This window comes from Tympanuchus pallidicinctus, unplaced genomic scaffold (genome assembly GCF_026119805.1).
Source record: "Tympanuchus pallidicinctus isolate F22 unplaced genomic scaffold, pur_lepc_1.0 scaffold10, whole genome shotgun sequence".
Lineage (NCBI taxonomy): Eukaryota > Metazoa > Chordata > Aves > Galliformes > Phasianidae > Tympanuchus > Tympanuchus pallidicinctus.
The window spans coordinates 1233730-1255507 of NW_026294619.1; the positions used below are offsets into that span (position 1 = coordinate 1233730).

A 21778-nucleotide genomic window follows, 5' to 3' on the forward strand; every position below is an offset into this window, starting at 1 on the left:
GTTCTAATGAGACAGATTTGGAAGTCTGCAAGTCTTAGAATGTGAAAGTCTTTACGAACTACAGATATTGTCAGAAGTCCAAAAAATGACATTTACTGAAGTCCAAAGCATAACAGCCTTTATATTACTCACCCATAACAGCATTTTCTCCTTCTATACTGCCTAAGAAAACTCACCACAAACCTTACAAAAACACCTTTAGATTGGCAGAATAGGGATGAAAACGGTGTCATAACTTGATTCTTCAGACACTGCAATGTTGGAATGCTTACACGGATCTACATAGACAAGATCAAAGTGAGTGCCCATGCTCAAGACTGTGCCATAGTGACATTCTCTAACAAGAGAACTTCTGAGTAACAATTCTAAGCTTTAACTGCTATAACCTGAAAAGGAAAAGCATATAACAAAAATGAATTGAAGGATTTTGCCTCACAGCTGACAGTAGTTCTTAAATGAAGAGTCATTGCAATTTGAAAAAAAAAGTGTTTTGACAATGAGAAATTACATTTCATATCTGCATGCAAACAATGGCATTACATTAAAGAAAACTGTTTTATATAGTCTCCAAAACAAAAAAAATCAGCAAATGCATATTTGAAATTGTATCACATATTAAGTAAGATTCAAGCAGCAATCTGAAAAGATGAAACCTGCTAGTTAAAGGAATTCTCAGGCATTTCTAACACTGATATTCCTGTCTTTCCACATTGAGAAGTTTGCACAGTCTTAATGCTCCTTCCCAAATTGATTATAAACAAACACACTGACATTAATTGCAAATCTCTCAGCTCTCACAGGGAGTTTCAAATAGAAGGCCTCTCATGTTAATTCCTTTTGCTTTCCACCTCCTTAAGTACATACTCACACTTGGTACCACTAACACTTCATTCTCTATTAAATATAGAAGTACAAAGATGAAATTTTTACAACAGTGCTGAAGATTAGCTCATTGGTATTTCTAAGGCATGAGTTGTATTTGTGTGGGATCTAGAGTTTCCAAGTTGCACAAAATTGGAAACCAGCAAAAATAACTCAGTAGGAAAAATTCTGCTTGTAAAGCTGTTGATTTAATCAGAGAAATCAAGCAAGTGTAAAGAGAAGGTGATCATATTTCCCTTTCAGAGAGAAGGTGGAAACCCTAAGTCAAACAGACAAGAAAATATGTGGTAGAAGGGTGATCTCTGGAGCTCGTGGCTGCTGTATCAACCTGCAAGCTTCTACTGTGATATCTATAGCACAGTCACCCCCAGGAACATTTAGGAGGATCCCTAAATCCCCATTTGCATACTGATGTGAATATGGGTCTTCAGCCTCACCCACATCTTCTCTGGTTTCACAACCAAAGTTGCTCACGCTGATGACAGTCTACTCCAGGGACAGTCTTGTCAATAAGGCAGCAAATCCTTAACACTGCAACAACCAAATGTATTACAGATTGACATGATCAGGATTTCATTTTGGAGGTTAACATTAAACTGCTGTGGAGCAGACTAGCTTTTATCCTCCCTTGAAAGCAGCATCCCTTGAAAGTTCCTATCTGCTATCTTCTTTCAGCTGCAGGCAGATTCAGATGAACCACTAAGTCACTTACCTGCAGCAAGAGACATTTAACTAATGAGAAGGACAGGGTGCTGCTGAACACTCCTCAGCAGAAACGTTCCTGTGCTGAACATCATCTGATGTTCAGTTACAACACTGTGTAATAGATTTCCTCAAGTTAAATACTTTGAACTCCTGAAAGAATCAAGCCAAACACAGAACCAGCTCAAACTCTTCCAAAATTTTTAGCTTATATACAGCATCAAATACAGCACGTGAACATAGCTTCCTTTCTCTCCTCTTTTTTTTTTTTAAAGCTTCCCTGCAATATTTTTAAGATTTTAGGTTAGTATTTACGTACGTACCAGACAATTTAAACAGAACTTCTGCTGAGTTCTCATATCAGAATAGGGATCTTTTTAAAATTGATGTAATCCATTCCCAAGAAGAAATGTCATTGATTGGTAAGAGGGTGTTCACAAAGCAGGGAGAACCATTCAGACAGCCATCCCTCCATTTCAGCGGTGAAGCATCACAAATCACCTAAGCCATTGTCTTTTACGGTCAGGCTATAACCTTGTCCTCAACTCACTGCAGTAGCGGCTGTGCTGCTGCTTAGGCCTGAGGGCTGACAAGCAAACACCTTTTGAATCAGTTGCACCAGCTGAGTGCAATTATTATGGAAATGTAAAAGCAGGTCTCTCTTCTCAATATAATTCACTGCATTTGGAAGAAGTTGCTAATTATCCCTTTACAACACAAAACTATGATATTCAAATATATATTCCCATAAATACAGACACAAGAGATCATACTCAGTCTTGCAGCAAAGTAGTTACCTTCTTGTCAACAGAAGTGCATTCAGAGGATTTTTCTCAGTCTGAACTCAGCAAACTGGGTCACACAGATTCAGACCAACAGCAAAGGTAATGGAGGAAAGATGCTCTGCTTTAGCCCCACATGCAAGCACAACCAAGAAATATATTAGACACATTTAATTCCTTAGGAACAAGCAGGAGGCTAAGAATAAAACCATAAAACAGCTTTGGAGGACTGCAAAGAGGGAAAAATTCTTCCATTACGTGATCTCAGATCGGCTTTATTAGAGCTATTTTGTATTATTGAGCTTTCTCCTGTTCTGCCAAGGCAGCTGCCCATTTCCTTCCGCATCCGAGATTTCCTTTAATCACTGAAGAGAGGATGCTGCGCTCTGATGAAATGCCTTTCCTGGCCATCCCTGGTGGAGGGAATTAAAAGACTTGCCAACCCTTCTGAAATGCAAATCTTCACCAAATAGGTTTCATGCCTCTTGTTACTCACCCTGAAGAGCACATTCAGTGCACCACTGAACGGAGTATGGTTTGATTATCTTCTAAAATGAATACGGTCTCGCACTTATCACCCCCTAAGCTCTGTCATTTTTTTCTTTCCTCCTTCCCAAATCTCACATTTTTCAAGCAAAACAGCTTCTGATACCTTCAGGTGATGATAAAGCTTGAACCTCCAGCATTAATTCTCTTATCTGCATAGCCAATATGGCTACACTGAATTTTCCCCCTCAAATATTAACTATTTCTGTCAACTGCTGAGACCTTAACAGTAAACATCACTAACAGAAGAGTTCTTCCTCTACACCTTTTTAGAGAGCCTGGGAACATCATTTAATTAAAAAGCATTCTAATTACAATGGGGAAAACCGATAATCTAGAAAAGGACAAGAGAAAAGAAGACACTGAACCACCTTTGACAGCTCCAGAGAGCAAATAAGAGTCTGTATGAAAACTCTGAACACAGTTTCATGCTTTAGGGTCAATTTCAACCTTACAGCTGTGATGGATGACGTAGAGAGAAGGGCAGTTACTTTCAATAGCCAACTATAAGCACTGTGTGCATCAAGACAAAGTTCTCCAAAGTAAAAGCAGTATGCTGCAGGATATTCACCTGGAGTCACTACTGAGAGCCATATTGAATCACCACTATGTTTAAAGCCAGACTGAAAATTGCAGTGAGAAACTGGTATTTATGAGCAGCTGCATAACGACAAAAGACAAATCCCCCTCCCCCCCCAATTTTGGAACAAATTATAAAGTTTATACTATTTGACAACAAACTAAATTTCATCAACTAATGCTGAACTTCCAGCAAATTCAGAAGGAAACAGCAACTTCCCATGAAAATATAACTCAGTATTGTTTATAAGTTGAGATTGCTGGTGGTAACCTCAACACCACAGTTAAGAATCAAGGCTAATCGAGCTGGGAGATAAACAGTGCTCATTCTTGCAAATGAAAGGAAGCAGATTTTGTGAGCTGGCAGGACACACGTGGACTGCAAGTGCAAGAAGTACATGTTTGGCATGTATGGAGATAGCATTACTGCCAGATACCAGGCATTTTGTCAGGACACCTTCCACAGTGTCACCTGGCATGCCACTGCAAGAAACTTCAGCTTCACAATCCTCAGCTGCTTTGGAAATTGGCTCACGGAAGCTGTATTATCATTTGCAACCCTGCTGCACAATTGATCAGATCACTATAGAAACCCCATGTTTTTCACTCACTCATACAACTGATATTTCTTGGTAAGCTGGAAACGAGTCTGAACTGACATGATAATAGAAAGAACTGATTGAATGTTGCCAGAGGGGATGTCATTAATTTTTCAGAAAGTGTAACAGATTAGTGGAAAAGGGCAGCTCACAGATGAAGGTTCAAATGCTCATCCTCAAGCACAGAACTGAGTGACAACAGGGACCAACTCTGACCTTCTTTTCACCACATGACAAAAAAAAAAAAAAAAAAAAAATCACGCTTTGAAGTATAAGAAGCAAAAAATAGTTCCCCTTTCCCCCCCAAAAAAACCCCCCAAAACAAGCACATCTCCCTCCCAAAACCAAGACAACCTAAAAGCACTTCACCAGACTGACAGAAGGCCTCTCCTTCCTCCCCTCAAGGGCAAGGATTTCATTCTTCTTCAGCATAAATGCTTTTCCTTCAGTTACTCCCCATTTCAGACATTGAAACAAAAGATCAAAGAAGAGTCTATATACTATACATACTGAAAGTTATACTCTGAAGTCATTTTCCTTTAACGAGAATGAACTGAACTTGAAGCAAAATGCAAGATGCTACATATTTCTGTCAACAGAGGATCTACTTTTCATTAAAAAAAAAAAAATAAAAGAGAGATTATAAGGCTCTTCTTACTCTCCAGACCGAAAACAAGTTAGTCAGAATGATTCTAACTATGGAACTGGCTTCAGGAAATCACTGTAGGCAGATTTCATTTGTCTCCTAATATTTGCGTGCAACTTAGTAATGGTTTTGTCAGGTCAGAAACACTCAGGAATCACCCAGTCCATTCCCCCTTTTAATAAAAGCAATGGGAGTCATATCTCACCTTTCCTTTGCCCCAGATTAGACTCCTTAGCATTTACCATGTTTTCTCCATTTTTAGACATCTTTTTACCCAATTATACTTTTTTTCTGACAGCCCCTTCATAGGTTTATGCAACCGAGTGCCATCAATTGGAAGGGGATGGAGTCGCTGTCCCCAGAGACAGAATCATGCAGATGTGGCACTGAGGGGCACGGCTTACTGGGCATGTTGGGGCTGGGTTGATGGTTGGACAAAGTAATCCTAGCAGACTTTTCCAATCTTAATGATTCTGTTTGTTTCTATCATATCTTGTTCAAGGCTCCAAAAGACCCCTTCAGAATGCACTGTCAGATGGGCAAATAGTTTCTTTGTCTTCCAGAGAAGCCTGAGGCAGTGCTGGTGCATCCAAGAGGTGCATCCAGAAAACTCAAAACCAAACCAAAAAAATACAAACAAAAAAAAGCCCCCCAAAACCTCAAGAAAAATACTTCCTCTTGAAGGAATGCCAAATGAGCAAAGCTTTTTTGCTATTTCACTATTCTAGAATGTGCAAACAGTTCCTTTTTAAGATATTTTCCATCCCATGGGCAAAGCTGATGAAAATAATCTCAGCATTTTTAATTCGACCTCTTTCCCCTTCAATTCTACTGTTGTATCATCATCCCTATTTCTGACAGATTTGAAGAAACTTTTTAATATTAGCTTTTAAACTGTTAAAAATAGTTCTTTTAAAGTATTTTTTGGTCTCACATTTCACACACATTAAAGATTTCCCTAATATCATCTACCTACTCAACCTGTAATCGTAGGGGTTTTTTTCCCCGCAAGTTGAACTGGAAGGGCACACGTTGGATAACATGGAAGGCTTTTGTTTTAGCAGGATCCTTATCTATTCTGCATTCCTATCTCTGTGAGGATATCCTGAGGATAACCACGGGACATTCAGGTTGGATGTTAGTTAAAGTTTTCTACTCTGAAGGAGTGTGCAAGCATTGGAACAAGCTGCCCAGGCAAGTGGTGGAGACACCATCCCAGAAGGTGTCCAAGAAATGTGCAGATATGGCACGTGGGAACATGGTTTAATGGGCATGGTGGGGATGGGTAAACAGTTAAACTAGATGATCTTAGAGGTCTTTTCCAAACTTCATGATTCTACAGTTTTAAAGCTGGAGAAATCTACATAATGAAGCATTTCATGGTAAAGCCCCATTACCACCTACTTCCCAATATCATATGACTTATAGACTCATGAAGGATTCACACAGATGCCAATGACTTTTTACTGTTATTCCACTGTAATTATTTCTTGGACACAGTATAAATAGCAAATATCAAAAAATTCAAAAGATATCTACCAGATTTAAAGCGTATTACAGAAAAACAGCATTAATCTGTTTGCTTTTTTTTTTTTTTCAAAGCACTTTGGAACCACTTGGTATTATCTAGAGTTCTATCACTTATTCTTCTCAGTGCGCTAGTAAAAGCACTGTCCCACAAGTAAAAGGATTCCAGATGTGCTCCTAATCTGACTTACAAGCAGAAGTCCATGACTAAAAGGATGACACTTTGCAGATGGTATTGCTGAGCACCAAAAGCAGTACCAAAAGAACAGCAAGATATCAGAGTAAAAGAGAGAAATGGTGCAGTCCAGCTTTCAGCATATCACTGCAAATGCTTTTGCAATGTTCACAGGTCTAGAGATCTTATTGTTATCTATTTCAATTTGCAAAGCCAAAGTAAAAGTGAAAGCGATAACCCTTACTTGAAGGCCAAATATTGCCTGGGCTTCTAATAATAAGATGTCCTTTGCAGACAAAAATCCTACCAATCCTACTATAAGTAAAGGCTTGCATTTTTCAGATTAAAAAAAAGTAGAGGCACACCAGCCAGAGAACAATCTAGAGTACAGGGAAGGGACCAACCAGCACTCCACAGGCAACAGCACTGAGTTTTGGATTTTGCCTGGAAAGAAGCCTTTGCAATCCTGGAGTCTCTAACATTACTGCCACCTATTTCTCTCCCAAGTCGAATAACCTATGGTGAGATTAAAAGGTTCCTTTCAGAAAGAGCGTCCAGCTTCAACTCATTCCCTTCAGGTTATAGATAGAACCTACGTACTCCTTGAAAGGCTTTCTGAAGAGCCTTACATTCTTAAAAACATGCTTACTTTCATAAAAACATGCATTAATTTTGATGTTTTTCTTCAGTTTTTCCTTCCCTGTAGCTCTAGGCCTTATCACACCGGAGCACAGCAAAGCTGATGGGAGTATTCCTGCAGCCTTTGCCAGAAATTTGAATAGCAACAATGAAACTAAGCAGAATATGGATAGTTTCCTTCTGCTGGCGTGTGCCAAAAGCTTTGTGTGGCAGGGCAGACAAACAAAATGTGCCTGAAAAGTCAAGAAAAAAAATCACACTGCGATTCATTTGCAAGCAGTTGGAAAACTAACAACACAGACAATGAAAACAATCTCACAGAAATTCAAGGTTGTTCAAAACTGAATTGCTCTGAATCCTTTCTTTTTCAGGGAAAGTTTCTGGTCTGCCAATTCACACACAGACTTTTTAAGTCCTACTTTTGGCTGGTAAAGCTGTCAACTGCTGTGGTAGGAGTATCATATAACACACAGACAGCAGTATATGGTAGACAGAGCTATCTAGAATGCCTATTCTGAAAAATTGTTCAAAGTAAAGGACAAGAATCAATCAAGCAAAAACAAATCAGATTGAATATACAGCATGAATGCACAGAATGAACAGCTCAAAGTGATTTTTTTTCTAATGGCTGAAAGGGAGAAAAATCAAAGAGATGTACCAGAGATGGACAGGAGAGCTCCAGAAGAAAAGGCAAGGCAAAGAAAAAAAAGGTAGAAGAAGGAACGTAGGAAAAACAACAAAATAGATAAGACAGACTCAGAAGTCATTTGAATTGGATGAGGAAGATTTGAAGAACTTGCCTGAGTAAGCAGAAATCCAGAACAATAAGGTGGTTGTGTTTTAATAGCTTGCTGAGGATGAAGCGAGGAAGTGAATGCCCACAAGAAAAGGCACCAGATAAGGCAAAAATCAAAGACTGGTCAAGCTTCTAATCTTAATAACAGGGCCCAAATCATGTAACAGCTCACCTGAAGAAATGATGCCTGAGTGTGATATAAGATGCTTTGTGCCAGGTACAGAAAAGCAGCATCTGAACATAAGTGTACTTTATAACAGGAATGCATGTAGCAAGTGACAGTAAAAGGAGAGGAGGGGATGAAGTTCAAAGTGTTGTTTCCCCTTCTAGAAAACTGAGGCTGCCACCTTTAACTACTCTTCCTAACAGCACACCTAAAAAGTCTCATGAACAGCATGCTATCAGCACAGTGCATCTCCAGGAGCAGTCAGATTGTAATAGCTATTCATCAGAGCAGGACCAAACCATGGGAAGGCAAGGTGGACATAAGTAGTCAGCTGCTGCAATATCCAGTAACGAAAGACTCTAGTAATTACAACCACAATTAAGAACATCCCAACAGCATCATCTTCCTAATTCACATTACCCACTCATCCTCTTATTTCCATTATTACTCACATCTTACCTAACCAAATGTTATGGTGAGGACACAACATATGGATGTAGGTAAGAGACAACTGCAAGTACATTTGCTGTTAACATTATATTTTAGAATAAGAGAAGTGAAAGAAAACAAGCCTGCAAAAAAATTAGATTGCAAACATAGAAGTGAACAGAAAAGTTACTTTATTTAGCATTTATTTTCTTTCAAAAATCAAATTTACTTACTACCCTGGTAGATATGCTGACACAGTTTGGTATTTAGAATACACAAGGAAATCCTGGGCTTAATACTAGCCAGTGTAATGCACTGCAGGATCTAGTTTCTCTCACTCCTCCACTTCAGCCTCACTCTCCCAATTGCAGTTTCTAGTCACATCATTTCTTTCAAACTGACCTTGAGGTTTGACAGTCAAATCCAACGCTAGTCTAGATTTACAAATATGATAGAGTTTGAGAACAGGACACATCAGAGACCTTCCCCAACCAGACCCACTTAATCATGCTACAGAACACATAGCCACGAAAATAATTTCCATTTTGATGACATTCAACAAATCAACCAGCCTAAGCCAGTATGCATAGAGAAAAGAAGACAGCTCCCTCTACTGGGTGAGATAATGCAGCTCTTGGGTCCACCTCTCACCCTACAGAGACCATACTAGCACATATGTAAACTTCTGAGATTTACATACACATATTTGTAAGCCAATCCACAAATTACTACCTATTGCTTAGACTGCTCTATAGTTCCAGGAATTAAAAGCTTCTATAGTTTCTACTTTTAAAACCACAGGAAACAGCAATCTTCCCAAAGGTCTCTGAATGAGCCAGATGAGGTAACGTCCCATATGAAGGTGAAACACTTGGAAAACCAGAGTCCCTTATGTCAGTGTTCATTGAAAGCCCAGGTCTGGAAGCAGACAGTTCAGCAGCGTTATTCACAGTACGCAACTTAACACCTGACTTCTCCTACTGTTACTCAATTAAACCTTTTCTTGTACAGCTCTGCCTCAAGAGACAGTCCTTACCTTGTTTAAGGGAATGGCTGCAGCTTTCTGCCTGCATGAGGCTTCCTCACAACGGCTATGGCAGACAATTGCTAGCATGCATGCAGAACAAAGCGATGAAAGATCAGAGCGCAGGTCAGACAGCAGATCACAGCACAAAGGTAAAGCAATGATCAGTTTTCAAGTGTTTATAACAGGATCTCTTTGGAACACTACAGTGTTTTTCCTTTCTCAGTCAACTCGAGTGAAAAAAGGCTCAAAGACAGACTTTATTCATACAGCATTTGTGTTTTCCTTGCTGTAGTTCTCAAAACATTGAAAGTGGATAAGAACTGTCAGCACCATGCAGCAAGCCAGACTGCAGTAATTCCTATCAAAAGCAGTCAGGTCAATGGGCAGAATGCAAACCTGAAACCTCATGAATTCAAGTTCTTACTACATATTTTCTGTTGCAATTAGCTGAGTGAAACAAGTGTGATCTTGCATGCTCAAAAAGACTCTCTTCTGTAGGACTCTAGGATATCACCTCCATATTCAAAAGCCTGGAAAGACAACTGCAACTTTTAAACTATCACGGCAAGCCTCTACAGTAACACCAAATCTACCTGCAAAAAGAGAGCATCTTATCCAAATGAAAGCTCTTAATATGGTTTTCTGTTACTATCAATTCTCCAGGTACATTTGGAATGGTATTGCAAACTTATTTTGCATTGCCTATATCATTTGACCTAGAAGGTTAACAATGCTCAAAGCTTTTAACTTGGAGTTCCAAGAAAGCAAAGGGAAAGACAAGAAAAAGACAGCAAGAGCTTCAACATAAGCCCTCAACATCAAGGCACAGAGAACACAAAATTCCAGAGGTACAGCTCTGCAATTCCTCATAAAGGATGCAGGCAACATGACTAGGGAAGACTGCCTTCTGTACATCCTTTTCCCTGAAAGAAAAAAAAAGCCTTCAAAAAGAAACAAAAGCAGCCTGACCCACGTTCACAGAGTATAATAAACCAACTTTCTGTCCCTTGTTCAAGGCACGTGACAGGTAGTTTTTTTCCCCCCCACTGTTTTCACAACATTTAATTAAGTTTTCAGCCAGGCTTCTCAAACACAGAGAATCTTGTAGTTAAGATACATGAACACTACCATGAGAAAAGCAAACTTGGTGTCTGCTCAAAAGTATTTTTCAAATAAAACTGAACAGCAATCAAAGCATGACAGTACACCTCTGTGTTCCCTTGTCACCATCACTTAGTTTCTCTTGGCAAACACTTTCCCAGCCTCCAAACAACAATAATCACAATTTGTATTGAAAAAAATAAACACCTCAGTTTTTTTCCAACATTATCCACAAAGGGAGTAGAGCAGATGTGAAGAGGGCCTGCAGTCTACATGAAACAGACCATGGGTGAAGCTGGGAGGCTGACAGAGATGCTACAGTTACAACTTTGTGACTGCGATAGAGTGATCACAAGCACAGACAGACATTAGAAACCTTCTTACCATCACTGACAAGGAATGGAAAAAGAGTGAGCCTGTTCTTCTTATCCTACTTTCATTCTAGAACAACTGGGTCAGTTTGCATTTGATTTTTAACCAGAAAAGAAGAAAGAAGCAAATGGAAAGTCAAGAAATCTGAACTGTCTCCAGTTCTGCATGACAAGGACACTGAAAAAGCAGACAATAGAACAAGATGCCTTTTAACAGCAAATTGCCATTAAATATAGCTACTAGCATAGAAGATGCTTTCCATGCTCTGTCTGCTCCATAGACCTCTCTAGCCCTGCTTTTTGACTTACAATATTTTATCAATGCAGCTGCTGTCCAGGAGCAGCTCAGGTCAACCGTGACTGAAATACCCAGGGCTTTCAGCTGCCCTTCAGCTCTTCTGCTGCCAGGAGTTTCAGTAAGTGGGAGAGGTGAATGCACAGCACTGATAAGGCATCCTTGGAAAAGGGTGGCTATTCACTATACAATAAAACCTGGTCCCCCTGCATGCCTTGTTCAGAGTTCTCTCTGGGAGACCTAAGAGCCTCAGTTCTTTTCTGATATGAAATTCCAGAGGACAGAGAATGCATGTGGATAACACAAATCCCTGTTAGAAAGCAGTCGTTTTTACTTAAGTAAACGCACACAGGGCAAAGAATTCAAATGAAAAGATTAAAGAGTAAGGAAACTAGTTCAGAGGGTAGAGGCCTGATGCCCAACCTCTGCTCCCTGCCTTCACCTCAAAATAATCCCAGATTAGAGAAGTAAAATAGGATCTCATCAGGCGCAGGTGTTTCTTCCCTCACAGGCACAGATTCAGACTCAAAGCATTTGGACTGAGCCAGCAGTGACACCTTGCAATGACTGATTTTATATGCATGAGACAGATACACATCTCCACTGAGACACAGACTTGGGAAAAAAAAAAAAAAGGTTGTTTATTCCCAACCACAGACAAGTCTGTAATTAATTCCTTTTAACTTTAGTGAGAATGCTTTACACAAGGGAAACTAGGTCATGCAGTATAATGAAATGGCTAGAAGAAAATTAAACAGTAAGAGTTTACTCCCTGCATGCCCGTATCTACATTATAAATTTTCATATAAAGTCAGCAATTTGTATGTCCTCTCTGCAAAGGAGAAGTCAAGAAGTAAGCGACAGTTTAACCACGAGATCAGCTTCTATCAAAAAGCCACCAAAAAGGACAGACTGCCTTTTTCATTCTTGAATTTGACGGGGATGAGACCTCCATTTCTCAGCTTCTTATAACTCAAGTATATCTATTTACAAGCATTTTACCAGAATTACTATTTGCCTGTACAGATAACATAAGAACTACACTATCCATTACCAAAACTACCAGCAGGGCAGCAAAGCATGACTCTTTAGATCACAGCAATAGCATACAGTATTTTTGTAGTCACATGTTTATCTCTGCAGAAACAGAGTGCTCCCACCTCCCACCAGGCTTGAGAGAATCACTCTAAGACACCCTTTCTTTAACCCAGCACTCGCAAATGAGAAAGCCAGAGCACTGCTCCCCATGCTCTTACCTGCCCTGGGGTCAAACAGCTGTTTGGCCTCCAAGTCTGTGAAAGTACTGAAGCAAATGGGGCATTTAAAAGAGGCGCGATTGGTGGAGTCTCTCTCATCCGTCTCGATCCTCCTCCTCATGTGGTCCAGCTTGTACTTCACCACATTCACCAGCAGGCGGTAGTTGATGAAGTAGTAGTTATGGCGAGTGGTTTTTCCATCTGCAGCTGTCTCTACCCTCATCCTGCATTTGATGAACTTGTCACCCTTAAGGGTGTTGAGTACAGACCGCAACTGCTTCCGATCAAATTTAAGGAGCTCTAACATGTCCTCTTCCTTCACACAGGAGTTTCGGATGAGAATGTCCAGAGCCAAAGCGTGTTCGATGCCATAAAAGCCACGCACAACATACTTGGCGAGGCGCTTGAGAGCTGCAGGGACCTCAGTGAGGACGTCTGGGTCAGTCATAGCAGCTTCAGAGCTTGACCTTCATGTATCCTGTAACAAAACAAAACAAAAAAGGCACTTAACTTCTGAAGTCAGAAGACTAGTTTTATGCATCTTTTCTACAGCTAGGAAAAGGATGTGGCGCTTTCCATCCTTAGATCACAGAATCACAGAATCACAGAATTGTAGGGGTTGGAAGGGACCTCCAGAGATCATCGAGTCCAACCCCCCTGCCAAAGCAGGTTCCCTACAGCAGGTCGCACAGGTGGGCATCCAGGCAGGTCTTGAACATCTCCAGAGAAGGAGACTCCACCACCTCCCTGGGCAGCCTGTTCCAGTGCTCCGTCACCTCACTGTAAAGAAGTTCTTGTGCACATTTGTGCGGAACTTCCTATGCTGCAGTTTCCAGCCGTTTCCCCTTGTCCTGTCTCCAGTCACCACTGAAAACAGTCTGGCCTCGCCATTCTGCCCCCCACACCTTAGATATTTATAGACCTGGATCAGGTCCCCTCTCAGTCTCCTTTTCTCAAGGCTGAACAGACCCAGTTCACTCAGCCTTTCCTCATAGCAGAGATGCTCCAGGCCCTTCACCATCTTCGTGGCCCTCCGCTGGACTCTTTCCAAGAGATCCTTGTCTTTTTTGTACTGGGGTGCCCAGAACTGGACACAGTACTCCAGATGAGATGTTAATAATGTCAATGCAACAATTGTAGAATTAGGAACTGGTACCTCAAATTCATAACAAAATGGTGGAAAGCAATAGCACACAAACTGCTACCTTAACATTCAGACAGTTGCAGTTCTACTCAGAGCTGAAACAAGAAAGCTGTCCTGAATCTGAGCTCCAGCAGACAGCTTCCTCAGTGATGAAACTTTTACCTTGGTAGAAGCAGAAAAAGGCTACAAGAAGACAGGCCTTAAGACAGCCCACAAGAGTGGATGCAACAAGTGGATGTAACAAAGGGAAGCAACTCTTCATGTAGCACAAGGCAAAGGTTTACTGGCATTTCACAAGGTTTTGTGCATTTTCCCGCTGCTATTTCAAGCCTACGCTACCTCTATTTCAAGCCTATCTCTAGCCAAGAAAAGAATTTCCCTCCACTCAATCCACGTATATATGGGAGGTTCAAGGTAAGCATGAGTATTATAAGTGCTTTGGAAACACGCAGAGGTTTGTACCTCCAGTGAACATCAAATAAACTTTTGACTGGTCTATTTCAATAACAGCCTTTATTCTGCTTCAGGGTATGAATAACTATTTCTTATGGTTAAGCAAAAGGTTCCTCAAAAAGTTACAAAAAAAAAGAAAAGCCCAACATAACACATATGAAGTTGTTTGTTCTTCATTGCTAAGTAATTTTTATCTGTGAGCTAATGTCAAAAATAGTTAAATTCTGCCAATCTCACTTAGAGATTGTTAGATTTTTCCCACATTGAGCATGTCCCTCCCCAGCACTCGAGTCTTAAATAGAGAAAAGTGGGAAAAGACAGCAGAAGGAAGGATTTGGATGGGTGTCCTGTTTTTTATCCACCGTTATCATAAAACCCTTAATATCTTTTTTGACAAACAGTATTTTTACAGTACTTTTCCGTACTCCCCACGCCAATACACCCCCTGAAATTATCAAGCTCTATATGTTTACCCCCCAGCTGATGACTCACTTCCATCAGGTAAGACTGCTCAAAGCTTTGTTATCACTTAGCACAGTAACCCACTTGGATTTTATCTTTCATATGAAAAATGCTTCCCCCTCAGAAACCTTAAACACCATTAGTCATTGAAGCTTTACTTCTCTTTAACCCTCCCCTGCATTCCTCTCAAGGGTTACAGCCAGCACAACTACAAAGCAATTCAGCCTTGCACTGCGGTTTGTTGGTTTCATTTCTTGAATACAAAGGACATTCTTATTCTTTTAAAACATTTCCCCTCCTCAGCTCTCTCTCTTTCTCTGTCTTAAGGCCAAATATTATTCACAGTGCTCAAACTGAAAGGAACTGAACAAAATCTGTTGTCTGTTTGTTGGCAGGCAGAAGTGCTCATAGAAAACAGCGCCTGGATGTCCAGCTCCAACTTCCCTTCAAGGAAATGTAATTATGTTTATCCCAGCATGAATTAGCTACAAAGCAAGTATTTCTCAAGTCAGCCTTCTTCTGCACGCCTCACGCATAATGGCTACAGCCTCACAAAGGTCACTTTTAACAGAGCTTTGTGCTAAACTGGGTAAAGATAAAAGTGTTAGCAACAAAGGATGGTCCAGTATAAATTAGTCATACAGGACTGAAAACTCTTGCATAAAGAAACCAGAGTCCATGTGAATACAGTCCATGCAAATACATCCCTGAAAAATCTCTCTCATTCTGTTAGTATTTTCAACAATTTTACAATCCCTTACAGCTAAGCCTTGGTTTTGACTGAATCTGTTAGCAACATTTAGACACCATAAAACTGTGTCAACGTAGAATCTAGCCAGAAGCTTTATTCATTCAAGTTGAATAACTCTACTTACTCAGAGTGTTGCACTGTGCCTAAACTATTAAGATTGACTTGAAGTCACACCTGGCAACACAGAAATAAATTAAAAAGACAAACTTTGGAAGTTGAGACATTTCTAAGTGTTGATCCCAGAAACAAACAAACAAATCTCTATGAACTCTGTAATTCTAAGCAAGCACATCTCACTGTAGATATGTCACCTGAGAACTGATGGAAAGCATTTTATCTGCACCAATGTCACTGATTAGACAGCTGTAGAATTCTGCAGACATTCTCCAAACAAATCTAAGATACAATTTCCTGAATTATGCCTTATAAGTTTATATTCAGACCCACAAGACACTAATAAAAAAAAAAATCTTCTGTGAGAGTATGTAGAATCTTAAAATCATAGAACCATAGAATTACAAGGTTGGAAAGGACCTGCAAGATCATTTAGTCCTACCATCCTCCCATCATCATTGCTACCACAAGCACTGAATTGTATCTCGTAGCTCCTCATCCAAATGCCAGGGATGATGACTCCACCACCTCCCTGGGCAGCCATTCCAGTGCCTGACCACTCTCTGAGAGAAACAGTTCTTCCTTATGTCTAAGCTAAACCTCCTCTGGCACAACTTGTGGACATTTCCTCAGGTTCTGTTTGTTGCCTGGGAGAAGAGGCCAAACCCCTCCTCATCACAGCCTCCCTTCAGGAAGTTGTAGAGTGCAATAAGGTCTCCCCTGAGCCTCCTCTTCTCCAGACTGAACAATCCCAGCTCCCTCAGCCGCTTCTCATAGGATTTGTGCTCCAGTCCCTCACCAGTTTTGTTGCCCTTCTCTGAACACGTTCCAGAGCCTCAATGTCTTTCTTGTAGTGAGGGACATGGAAGAGATTTAATAAATTTTCTTAGTATCATGTGCTAGGATTCAAAACTCTTCATCAAGCAGCGCCAGGAGTTTGCATACAATTATTTATTCTCCCTTACTGGAGTTCCTAGTCACATTCAAATCCCCTTTATCCTCTCACCATACTGCGTATATCCTGCATGTAACACTGGTTTTCTGCCAGGCACAGATATATGGAAATACACGCATACTGGAAACACCACAAATCACTCTCCCATCAAACTTCCCTTCAAGTAGATGAGCCTTTGGGTGGAAAAAAATATGACTAGTGTCAGCTTTAAGGAAAAAAATAAAAGAAAGAGCCAAAGAACATCCTTGTCAAGGCCAAAATCTAGCACAGTTTCTCTAGGAGAAGCTGACATATTGGCACCCTACCACAAATAGTCCTAGGCTGCAGCACGAGCCCAACTCCTTGCTGTCTTTTATTAGCCAGGACAGGGTCCATCTTGCAAACAGTAATCCAATACCACAAGAATACAGTTATAAAATACAAAAGCAAAGGATTTTACCACTGTCTTCTTAAGCAGTGATTCTACATCCCATCGGAGCGCTGAAGTCAAACTTGAATTAATTACATGGGCAAAGAAATATGATAACATCTCCTAACAAGGTTTTAATGAACGTGCATCTGTTTCATAATAACATCTGTAATGCCTTTAATGTATGAACTTGAAGGGACACTATCTGGGAAGAAAAAAAAAACAAAAGAAAAGCAATGGCCAAGATAAAGCACTATGCAGTATGCACCTGCAGCATCCATAACAAAGCACACTAGGCAGGACAATGCTCTGGAACACCCAGTTTCTAAATCAAAACATGGCCTTGATTAAAAGACTACTGGGGAAAATGTTGTATTGGAATTGCATGAATACAATTCAGTATGATGGATATATGAAGAACACAGATGTATATGGTGCTACAGTCCTTCTGTAATAACATTTGTTTTTTGAAAAATCTGCTGGAAATAAAGGTGCACAGTTACACAAGATAATAAAATCTGTTGGATAAAGAAATGCAGGGAATAGGTTGCAAAACAGAAATCATACATAAGGTTGAATGAAATGCCCAAGACACAGGTCTTGAGCGTACCTACAGATATCAGAAAATTTCAGTTTCAGGTTTTAATATTTTTTATTTTGTTCAGAATACGAATTTTGGAGTATTAGGCAATGGTCTATTACTTGATTAGTTAACTCAAGTAATTCGCCATTAACTTTCCCTGTTCACTTTCTGTCTTCCTTGTATTCATGTTTGACGTTTTACAGAGTCCTTCACCTTTAAATATGGTTAAGTATGACGGGCTTTTAAGAGCCTCTATGCTCCACTGCCTCCTTCCAGTGGTCACTTGCAAACTTCAAACCTAGCTTTATAATATTTAACTCTAATGAAATGAATAATTGTCCTCAGGAAGATGATACGGTTGCGCCAACGGGAGTGACTCTGAACCTTCCTGAATACAAACAAGGGAGGAACAAAATGGGAATGGGAAAACTTGTCATCTAAACTTCAAATGGATGCACAAAGTAACGTTGGCCACTATCTCAAGTTTTGCCAGGAGAGGTTTAGGTTAGGCATCAGGAAGGTTTTCTTCACAGAGAGGGTGGGTGGGCAGGTATTGGAAGAGGCTGCCAGGGAAGTGGTTTAGTGCTGGGACTTGGTCAGTCAGGGTTATGGCTTATTCCTATATCTTTTACAACGAGAATGATTTTAGGATTTAAAAATGGCACCAGATCACAATCTGTGCAACATATCCTTATTATCTAGAACTGCCTTTATACCACATCATTTGCAAAACTCAAGTCTTTCAACATTTCATCAACAGCCTACTGAATTAATTCCTTTCCCTGTAAAATTCAGGAACACTGCCTGTATTTGATGTGAAATCATTCACTTTGTTTGCAAGAGTACCTGCCCTGAAGTATTACAGCAGAAAATGAAAAAAAAAAAAACAAAACAAGCTTGCTAGCACTAGAATCCTGTCTTCTTTTGGCATTCCTTAAACAGAAACCAAGTGGCTATAGGCCATCGGTACCTTTTTCTTCTTCTTAAAGTTCACTTCTTTTATTCACTCCTGCACAAAAAAAGGCTGAAAAGCTGTGAGAATCCTTCTTTATTTTTTTGGCTCAAACAAGCTTCCTGAGGTATTTCTTACGATAAGGCTCTAACTGATTTATTGAGGAGGCAAGCGATGGGTGCTACTGTGTGACAATCAACATCACTTTGAGGACAGTTGGAAAGCACCTTCCTCCAGAGCTGCTTGCCTCTGGAAAAAGAGTGCTCAGGAGTGTTTACTGGTAGAAGATCAGGGCCATGACTAAATAGCTTCAGCTCAGTATGGGAAAACTGGGGAACGATACCATCGTGTCCTGCAAAAAACAGGATGCAGGTGGGCATCCCTCTTATCTGCTGGCAAGGCCTGGAGGATGGGAACAAAGGAGTTTCTGCTGAGATCCCAGAGTCAGAAGCTGCACTCCAAGGAGAGCTGACTCGACCACTTTGGACTTATTTATAATTTGGTACTACCACTGAAAAGTTGTCATCACCATCAACAGAACACCGATTCCCAACGAATCACTACTACCGAAGATCAATGACTGAACTACGAACCATGCTGGATCCATGGTGGTGACTATCTCTTGCTTCCTACAAAGGCTCCTTGCTTCTATTTCCTATCTTTTCTACTGCTCTTCTCCCCTCCCCCATCTCCCTGATTAAGATTTGTAATAAACTGGTCAACCACCATTTGAACCACAGTTTCTTAGTCTCACACCAGGTATACAGATATCAAAGAACCTCCTCTCCCTCCTATAAATTGGAGAGAGACAAAAAGCCCAGCTGAAAATATGATGTTTTCACCTAATCTTCTCAGCAAAAATACAAGGAACTTCAACTAAGGCAACAGAGCCCAACCGTGCAAGCAGAAGCTTGAGAATTACATTCTGAGCCTGCAGTTGCCATCACATTCATGATTTAACCTCACATAACAATAGCAAGACATCAGTGAATTTAAGGACTACCTATATGTTTGTATGTATACATACACATATTCAAAAGTACATCAAAGGCATAGTAGCATTAACAAACTGTTCAGTTGTAGATGTATAAAAAAAAAGTGGAGTGTACCAGAGTGTACTATTTACTGAAGGTAAGACTTAGCATCTAAAATGGTGAAGATACAGATTCCTGTTACAGCTTAAGTTAAATTATTCCCTCATACAGAAAGAGATTTTCCTCTTCCTTTGCTGCCTGAAGCTACAATCCAACTCCCACCTTGTGCTGACTTCGGTGATTAGCCGTTTATGTAGCGACGTGAATCAAGCTGATAAAAAGTGAAAAACCAACACACATACACAAAAAAAAAAAAACCAACCCAAAAAATTATGGTATTTTCGATGCAGAGCAGTTCAAAGACCACATGACTTAAATTACTAGACTAAAGCATATGCAAAGCAGATAGAAGACAGCATGGTTAAGGATGTAGAAGAGTGAATCTTCCGCAGGTGGTAGCCAAAAGATACTCTAAGCAGGGACATCATTAGCTTATACAACATAAAGCATTCCTTGTGTGTATACTAGCAGAAGCACACTCATTATTTTTTAAGATTTCCCAGCTCTGGTCCACATTATCAAGTGACAATGTTTTTGTTTTTTTTCTCCTTCATTTTATGAAAAAAAAAAAAACCTTTTCTCAAAAATATCAAGCCTAAGAGATCGTGATTACACTTAGAGTACAATGGGCTTAACCCAGTGCTGCTGGTTAAACTTCAGGCTGGAAAGAAGCAGTAATTCCCTTTCATGATCTAGACTGAAAAGACCTGGTACATTATGCCTTTCACCAAGACAGATTACAAAAATGACAGACTCATAGAATGGCCTGGGTTGAAAAGGATCACAAAGATCATCTAGTTTCAACCCCCCTGCTATGTACAGGGTTGCCAACCACCAGACCAGGCTGCCCAGAGCCACATCCAGCCTGGCCCTGAATGCCTCCAGGGATGGGGCATCCACAACATAGGTCGGACTTTCAGGTATTCAGAAAAGTCTTAACAAAGTATATGAAAGTATTAGGCTCAGAAAAGTTTATCAGGGTGTATTAAGTAAATATATGCAAGCAACAGTAAGAAACAGATAAACTAAATAGCTGCAAGATAGGAGATTAGCTTTAATTCATCTGGCTTCTTGCTTTGAAGAACTTCCTGAGGCAGCCCCCATGAAAACGAACTGGAAGTAGCATCCTAAAGGGAGCGGTAGGTAAAACTTCCTTCGATCCTTATTACTGCCTTCTTCCAAGCACATGGTCCTGCCCTCTCCCGTGTCAGCTCTGGCACTCATGGTACTTTTCTGTGCATCAATTTAAATTACTAAAGACAGAAAAAAAGGCCTTTTTTTCAACAGTTTAGTCAATTGAGCCTGCTCATGGAAGACTATGATGAGCCCTAGAGCCAAAAGTGAGAGGGTGCCAGTGCAGGAAAGAGATGCTCAATTTTTTGTGGCTGAAAGATGCTAAATCACCTATACTTCATTAAATTGCACCCTAACAGTGCACTGCTGAACTCTCTCTTCATAACGCTGATCTTCCTTTATTCTGAGCCAACTGTGATGACAGAGGATTGACAGCCCACTGATTGATCAATTGAACAGCCTACCGAAAGATGAGACACTCATCAGCTCCCTTGGGAAGCATCAACCTCACGAAGTAAGAGGAAAACTACTGCACACAGAGAAAATAGTTTGCGAGCCTCTGAACTGGATGGCAGCAGAACCCAGGCTAAGGCATTGGTTAACACCTGCACAAGAGGGAGGTTAAGCACGTGCCTTTTGGTAGCAGCACCTTGCGGTCTCAAGGCACCAGGCTCGTCTGGCTGCAACCTGGATGTTTCAGCACGGCACATCCGAAGCCCCAACCCCACACGAGGAGCTGGGTTGGCCTCCTACACCGCCGTGGCAGCCCAGATCAGGACAGCACCCTTACGCCACGTGCACCGGCTCCTATGCTCTAACGGCTGTTACAAACGAGGTTTTCAACACCGGGTTCTGCGAGGCCCTCTGGGATGGGAGACTCGAGAGGCTGAACAGTATCATCAAAAAAAAAAAAAAAAAATTAGAAAAATGAAGCCACCACAGAGAACACAGGAAGCAAAGCTGGTGGCGGTTCAGAGCCCAGGCCGAAGCAGGGGAGAGGAGCAGCCCCTCAAGACGCGGTCAGCGCGGCTCCCGTGGGTGCTCCACACTAACCAGGCGGGGCCCCGACCACCCGGGCCCGGCTCCCGGCGCGCACCGCGGCAGGCCCCGCGCGAGGCCTGCCCGGGCCGGCACTGACCTGCCGCCGCTGCCAGCTCTCCCTCCCTCTCCGGGCGGTGCTTCCGGCCGCTCCGCCGCTTGCGTCAGCACTGCGCGCCGCTTGCGTCAGCGAGACGCCCGACCCTCTGCGCGAACCAATCGCGTCCTCCC

The 21778-nt window shown here is 41.1% G+C and overlaps 1 protein-coding gene across 2 annotated transcripts in view; it reads right to left on the reverse strand.

The window, feature by feature from the left end:
* Positions 1-21750, reverse strand: part of GTF2E1 (general transcription factor IIE subunit 1) — a 52379-nt gene extending 30629 nt beyond the window's left edge. Inside the window, exons 1-2 of one of the 2 annotated variants that reach the window (XM_052666170.1) lie at positions 21648-21750; positions 12519-12996 (exon numbers count right to left, since the gene is read on the reverse strand). In XM_052666170.1, coding sequence (XP_052522130.1) covers positions 12519-12966 — 448 coding nt within the window. In that variant the 5' untranslated portion in view covers positions 12967-12996; positions 21648-21750. Of the gene's footprint in view, positions 1-12518; positions 12997-21142; positions 21517-21647 lie in introns of those variants that run through there. The other variant, XM_052666159.1, reaches the window with a different exon arrangement.
* Between the last annotated feature and the right edge of the window lie 28 nt (positions 21751-21778).